The 7,232-nt window shown below is 45.3% G+C and overlaps 2 protein-coding genes across 2 annotated transcripts in view; both read left to right on the forward strand.

The window, feature by feature from the left end:
• The first annotated feature begins 303 nt into the window (after positions 1-303).
• Positions 304-3,693, forward strand: LOC125041922 (proline-rich protein 36-like). Its single transcript, XM_047637324.1, has one exon. The coding sequence runs from the start codon at positions 792-794 to the stop codon at positions 3,537-3,539; it is 2,748 nt and encodes a 915-aa protein (XP_047493280.1). The 5' UTR covers positions 304-791; the 3' UTR covers positions 3,540-3,693.
• A 673-nt stretch (positions 3,694-4,366) lies between these two features.
• Positions 4,367-7,232, forward strand: part of LOC125042125 (origin recognition complex subunit 2-like) — a 13,303-nt gene continuing 10,437 nt past the window's right edge. Inside the window, exons 1-4 of the mRNA XM_047637591.1 lie at positions 4,367-4,563; positions 4,838-4,966; positions 5,808-6,014; positions 6,237-6,329. Of these exons, the coding sequence (XP_047493547.1) occupies positions 4,470-4,563; positions 4,838-4,966; positions 5,808-6,014; positions 6,237-6,329 (523 nt within the window). The 5' untranslated portion in view covers positions 4,367-4,469. The remainder of the gene's footprint in view (positions 4,564-4,837; positions 4,967-5,807; positions 6,015-6,236; positions 6,330-7,232) is intronic.

The raw sequence follows: 7,232 nt of genomic DNA on the forward strand, positions 1-7,232 counted from the left end.
TCTCGCAAGCAAATCTTCTCGGATCAGAAATACTGAAATGCCGACGTAGCCATGTCTAGCTATGCATGTCAGACTTCATGTTATGTATGTGAAAGTACAGGTTATAATCCCTTGCCTTATTAAGGAAGCAACAATATGTTAACATTTTAGAAAGCTTGAGCCTGCATTGTTATTTCACCAAGTTTTTTTTTTTTCGTAGGACCGCTTATGAGTGTATGTGTTTATCCTGTTAACAGAGTTGGTGGTTCCATCAGCTGGTATCCAAGTTATGAATTACCCTAATTTAATGTATGAGTACAAAAAGTTACAATAACTATAAATCGTACATTCCGTTTGGTAGTGTTACACCTGTCATAACATTAGCTGTATATCAGTTTCTCATAATGTTAGGGCGTGCATTAATTGATCAAGCACGTTTTATTTGGCAGAATATACTATCAGTAATACGGAATTTCCTAGTGTATGACTCTAAGTCTGGAGATCCAGCTGTGGTGCCCGATAAGTCTGTCACTGTACTAGAAATGGAGGCGCATGACGATGGTATCACATTTAATGTGGAAAGAATATGTCATACACATAGTCCTTTCTTTGTCATAGAAGTATCTGTATGGCAAGTTTTGAAACTGATTGTTTAGGTATTACTGATTGATGTATGTGTCATTGTGTAGACCCTAATGTCTGTAGTACGAAATTGGTTTGCATAACACCCTTGGTAGCGAGTAAACGCTCGGCATCTCATACTAGTAAAGAAAAAGGAGCTGTTTGCGGCTGTTCCTGAGGCATCGGCAGAAATGCCCGCTGAACCAGTCATTGTTCAGCCGTTTGCAGCTGTTCCTGAGGCATCGCCAGAAATGACCGCTGAACCAGTCATTGCTGATCCTTTTACAGCTGTTCCTGAGGCATCGTCCGCTGACCTAGTCATTGCTGAGCCTTTTACAGCTGTCCCTGAGGGATCGTCCGCTGAGCTAGTCATTGCTGAGCCTTTTACAGCTGTTCCTGAGGCATCGTCCGCTGACCTAGTCATTGCTGAGCCTTTTACAGCTGTCCCTGAGGGATCGTCCGCTGACCTAGTCATTGCTGAGCCTTTTACAGATGTTCCTGAGGCATCGCCAGAAATGACCGCTGAACCAGTCATTGTTGAGCTGTTTGCAGCTGTTCCTGAGGCATCGTCCGCTGACCTAGTCATTGCTGAACCTTTTACAGCTGTCCCTGAGGGATCGTCCGCTGAGCTAGTCATTGCTGAGCCTTTTACAGCTGTTCCTGAGGCATCGTCCGCTGACCTAGTCATTGCTGAGCCTTTTACAGCTGTCCCTGAGGGATCGTCCGCTGACCTAGTCATTGCTGAGCCTTTTACAGATGTTCCTGAGGCATCGCCAGAAATGACCGCTGAACCAGTCATTGTTGAGCTGTTTGCAGCTGTTCCTGAGGCATCGTCCGCTGACCTAGTCATTGCTGAGCCTTTTACAGCTGTCCCTGAGGGATCGTCCGCTGAGCTAGTCATTGCTGAGCCTTTTACAGCTGTTCCTGAGGCATCGCCAGAAATGACCGCAGAGCCAGTCATTGCTGAGCCTTTTACAGCTGTTTTTGAGGCATCGCCGGAAATGACCGCAGAGCCAGTCATTGCTGAGCCTTTTACAGCTGTTCCTGAGGCATCGCCAGAAATGACCGCTGAGCCAGTCATTGCTGAGCCTTTTACAGCTGTTCCTGAGGCATCGCCAGAAATGACCGCAGAGCCAGTCATTGCTGAGCCTTTTACAGCTGTTCCTGAGGCATCGCCAGAAATGACCGCTGAGCCAGTCATTGCTGAGCCTTTTACAGCTGTTCCTGAGGCATCGCCAGAAATGACCGCAGAGCCAGTCATTGCTGAGCCTTTTACAGCTGTTCCTGAGGCATCATCAGAAATGACCGCTGAGCAAGTCATTGCTGAGCCTTTTACAGCTGTCCCTGAGGGATCGTCCGCTGAGCTAGTCATTGCTGAGCCTTTTACAGCTGTTCCTGAGGCATCGCCAGAAATGACCGCAGAGCCAGTCATTGCTGAGCCTTTTACAGCTGTTCCTGAGGCATCGCCAGAAATGACCGCTGAGCAAGTCATTGCTGAGCCGTTTACAGCTGTCCCTGAGGGATCGTCCGCTGAGCTAGTCATTGCTGAGCCTTTTACAGCTGTTCCTGAGGCATCGCCAGAAATGACCGCAGAGCCAGTCATTGCTGAGCCTTTTACAGCTGTTCCTGAGGCATCGCCAGAAATGACCGCTGAGCAAGTCATTGCTGAGCCTTTTACAGCTGTCCCTGAGGGATCGTCCGCTGAGCTAGTCATTGCTGAGCCTTTTACAGCGGTTCCTGAGGCATCGTCCGCTGAGCTAGTCATTGCTGAGCCTTTTACAGCTGTTCCTGAGGCATCGCCAGAAATGTCCGCTGAGCAAGTCATTGCTGAGCCTTTTACAGCTGTTCCTGAGGCATCGTCCGCTGAGCTAGTCATTGCTGAGCCTTTTACAGCTGTTCCTGAGGCATCGCCAGAAATGACCGCTGAGCAAGTCATTGCTGAGCCTTTTACAGCTGTTTCTGAGGCATCGTCCGCTGAGCTAGTCATTGCTGAGCCTTTTACAGCGGTTCCTGAGGCATCGCCAGTAATGTCCGCTGAGCATGTCATTGCTGAGCCTTTTACAGCTGTTCCTGAGGCATCGTCCGCTGAGCTAGTCATTGCTGAGCCTTTTACAGCTGTTCCTGAGGCATCGCCAGAAATGACCGCAGAGCCAGTCATTGCTGAGCCTTTTACAGCTGTTCCTGAGGCATCGCCAGAAATGACCGCTGAGCAAGTCATTGCTGAGCCTTTTACAGCTGTTCCTGAGGCATCGCCAGAAATGACCGCTGAGCCAGTCATTGCTGAGCCTTTTACAGCTGTTCCTGAGGCATCGCCAGAAATGTCCGCTGAGCCAGTCATTGCTGAGCCTTTTACAGCTGTTCCTGAGGCATCGCCAGAAATGACCGCTGAGCCAGTCATTGCTGAGCCTTTTACAGCTGTTCCTGAGGCATCGCCAGAAATGACCGCTGAGCCAGTCATTGCTGAGCCTTTTACAGCTGTTCCTGAGGCATCGCCAGAAATGACCGCTGAGCCAGTCATTGCTGAGCATTTTACAGCTGTTCCTGAGGCATCGCCAGAAATGACCGCTGAGCCAGTCATTGCTGAGCATTTTACAGCTGTTCCTGAGGCATCGCCAGAAATAACCGCTGAGCCAGTCATTGCTGAGCCTTTTACAGCGGTTCCTGAGGCATCGCCAGAAATGACCGCTGAGCCAGTCATTGCTGAGCATTTTACAGCTGTTCCTGAGGCATCGCCAGAAATGTCTGCTGAGCCAGTGATTTCTGAGCCGTTTGCAGATGTTTCTGCAGCAGCACTGGAGCATGCTCAATCAACCGAAGAAGTGACTATGGCAACACCAAGTGAACAGGAAACTATGGGCCAGATGCAAGAAACAAGTAAAGCTGAATCCCACAGCTCTGGAAAATGGCCCTTCGGAAAAAGACGTAGGCGCAGGACATGAAAATTGAGTGGCAATAAATGATGCCACATGGCCATTAATAAGGACCAAAGATTGAACAATCTTTATGAACCATAATTTATATATGTACTGTGAGCAACTCAGGTAGATTGAACATACAAATATTTAAAATAAAAGAAAATTGTAAGACCACAAGTGCGACATAAACAGACAGATATTGTACTTTTAGAAAGATAGATTTATATGAAAACCCTCTTGCAGCTGTTCCTGTATGTGATAATATATAAATATTATAAAACATAGGTACATAACTAATCTAGGTAAAATTAAAGTGCATGCAAGACATTATCATGGCAGAATCATCTGCCATCATCATCATTACTGTTGTCCGTGCTGCCGCTATCTAATTGTTTAAAGGCCGTTAAGTAAATAGATAGGCTTGTGTGTAAGTAGGCTGGTAAAATATATATAGAAATATACTTAACATATAGGCAGGGAAGAAGGTAAATAGATGTATAAGTTCATGTGAAAAACAGACAGACAGACATGCAAATAGACATATTTGGGGTAGATAGCATATACCTAGGCAGGTATTGAAATGTGAATAGATTGATGGGTAGATAGACAGATAAGTAGATATCTAGTCTGATTAGTGAGTAGATAGACAAATAGGCAAATATTTTAGGCAGTTTAATGAATAGATAGACATATAGGCAAATATTTTAGGCAGTTTAGTGAATAGGTAGACATATAGGCAAATATTTTAGGCAGTTTAGTGAGTAGACAGACATATGGGGTAGTAGACATGTGAATAAATAGATATAGATCGACAGAAGCGCATCCCGCTGCTCAGCTGTTTGTGGCGGGGAGGTCGTCTGTAAACAAAAGCGATCCATCGTCTTCGTCTCAGACACGTCGCTGAGACAAAATTCTTTCATATCTTACGCCACAGACAGGGCCACAGGTCAGAGCATGGAGAGGAGAAGGTCCAAGAGGTTCCTTTCTGTGACCTTTGTGGACGATAATGAAGTAGAAAAGGTTAAAATTGGAGTTGAAGGTGGACAAGGTAAGAGTTTTGTGTTGTTGTTTTGTCCTATTGCAGATTGAGATTTATTTTGTCTTGCATTTATTTGATTACTCGTGATAGGTCATAGCTGCCCTGTTTTAAATGTTTAGGAATGATAGTTTCAGATTTGGCTTGCAAACAACAGCTGAAGTAATCTTATATATATTAATATCTAATGAGGTTTCAGATTTTACCCCACTTTACAGCAGTTAATAGGCATTTCATTTGTAAGTTAAATATGTTGTAATTAACTTTTTTTGTTTACATATTCAAGTTGTGGTACGGCCCCTGTCACAGCGTGGCAGGACACGAGGCTCCAGGGTTGCCTCGGCCCCTAATGTGGAGTTGCCGCCACTCGAGGAAATAAACGAGGAAGATGAGGATGTTTTCTTCAAGCCAACTGGTTTGTATTTTCATCAGTAATTTTTGGGAATTGTGCCGCATAAGAGATCGCAATGGTTTCTGTATTGATCCTCTCACCCTCATGTACACTTACATGTAGGAATTATGTCACAGCACCCCACAAATTCCCCACATTCTTGGCCCCAATAGCAGGGGAGGGCATGAAAGGTACCAGGAAATTGTACAAAGAATCAGTCACCATATTATCTTATGCAGGGAGCTGTTACCCTCCAACCCTGCTCCTGGAGGGCTGCCTCCTCTAACCCCACCCAGGAAAATTAAGAATCCCCTACATATTCATGGCAGGAAAGAGCGCCGGACAGACTGGGCATCGGGTGCTCCCACATGTGGTCTATCTTGCCATGAATATGTGAAGGTGGGTCATAGGGGGAAATAGGGAAACTGCCAGTATGAAAACAGCCCAACATCACTGCGTTGATATACAAGTATTATAGGCATAGAGTTATAATTACCTATATATTCTTCATAGTATAAAAACAGGTTCAAAGTAACTGAGTCTGCCCTGTGTTGTTTAACCCCTTGGTAACGGGTGAAGAAAACTTAAAAAAGAACTGTGCTCTGGCGATCAATGGCAACGCGCCAACTTTGAGCGCGGAAGTTCAGTACATCAAACCTAATCACCTGCCTCGTAGCGCTTTGGCGCGCCTGCCGCGGCTTACAGCCGCATGCCACTTTTCGAGCAGTTTGTTATGACGTCTAGAGACATGACCCGTCATGAAGGGGTTAATTTTCCTCATATATTTTCTTATGTCTTCTGATATTTACCTCACTGAAGGTTTTTTTAAAATTCAGTAACAGTAACAACAGCTCTTATCTCCCAGAATTACTCGAGGATGGGGAGGCCTCAGTCAAGGCAAGCGATGTGTTTGGCTTCCGCACACCCAGGAAGAAAGGCAGCATGTTGGAGAAAGCCGAATCAACAAAGAAACTCCTTCAGACCCCAACCACGCCAAAGACTCCAAGGTCGGCATTAAAGCAGGGTTCAAGGACACCCAGAACACCGAAGACTCCTTTGTCAGCAAGTAAACGTATGTTTTGGGAGTTGTTGTCGTTTTTAGCTGCTGTGGTATTCTTACGTGGCTGTTCAGGCTCGTATGGTATTTATATGTCACTTGGTACTTGATATTCAGCTTGATTTTTTAAAATTAAGATAAATATATATTTGTCTGTCATATTTCGCTGAATTTCAGGTTGTTGATTTTGTGAGTTGCTTCTTTGTACCTCAACATTTTTCCCATTTTTAATATCAGGTGGTTCTAGGACACCCTCAAGCAAGAGAAGGCTTTCAGTCAGTCTACAGGAACCAAACACACCCTACAGCTTTAGGAAGAGAGTTACACAACGTAAGATATTAATGTATTTTCTTTTGTTGAGTTAGTTCTCAGGCTAAGTAATAATATTTGAATTGATAGCAAAATGTATCTTCCCAAGCAAAATCTTGAAGTGCAACAGTATTGAGCAATAGGTTTTTAGATTTTATGGTTACAGTTTTTGAAACTATTCACCAGCAGCTGTATTTTAACATTCATGATTCTGATAGAATGCCAAGGGATAACATTGTGCTAAAGGAAAGGAATGGAATAACAGATAAACAACACTTTTTATTTTGTCTAAAGAAGGCTTGAGAAACATGCCAGTATAAGAAGTTCCCATTATTTGTTGATAATATAATTCACAAACAGGGGTAAGGAGAGAGAGAGAGAGAGAGAGAGAGAGAGAGAGAGAGAGAGAGAGAGAGAGAGAGAGAGAGAGAGAGAGAGAGAGAGAGAGAGAGAGAGAGAGAGATAGGGAGAGGGTAGGGGATGGGTTAGAAGAGAGAGAGAGAGAGGGAGGGGGAGAGGGAGAGGGAGAGGGGTAAGGAGAGAGAGGGAGAGGGAGAGGGGTAAGGAGAGAGAGGGAGAGGGAGAGGGAGAGGGGTAAGAAGAGAGAGGGAGAGGGAGAGGGTAAGGAGAGAGAGGGAGAGGGAGAGGGGTAAGGAGAGAGGGGAAAGGGAGAGGGGTAAGGAGAGAGAGGAAAGGGAGAGGGGTAAGGAGAGAGAGGTAGAGGGAGAGTGGTAAGGAGAGAGAGAGAGAGAGAGAGAGAGAGAGAGAGAGAGAGAGAGAGAGAGAGAGAGAGAGAGAGAGAGAGAGAGAGAGAGAGAGAGAGAGAGAGAGAGGGGGGAAGAAACTGTTAGATAAGAGAGTTTGAGGACGACACATTCGGTTACCTCTCATGGGAGAGTGCCCTGTACACATGCAGTGTCTGCC

This window comes from Penaeus chinensis, chromosome 31, assembly GCF_019202785.1.
Source record: "Penaeus chinensis breed Huanghai No. 1 chromosome 31, ASM1920278v2, whole genome shotgun sequence".
Taxonomy (NCBI): Eukaryota; Metazoa; Arthropoda; class Malacostraca; order Decapoda; family Penaeidae; genus Penaeus; species Penaeus chinensis.

Excerpts from the sequence above, each read along its gene's own strand:
- LOC125041922 (XM_047637324.1), top strand. The coding sequence starts at position 792 with ATGCCCGCTGAACCAGTCATTGTTCAGCCGTTTGCAGCTGTTCCTGAG.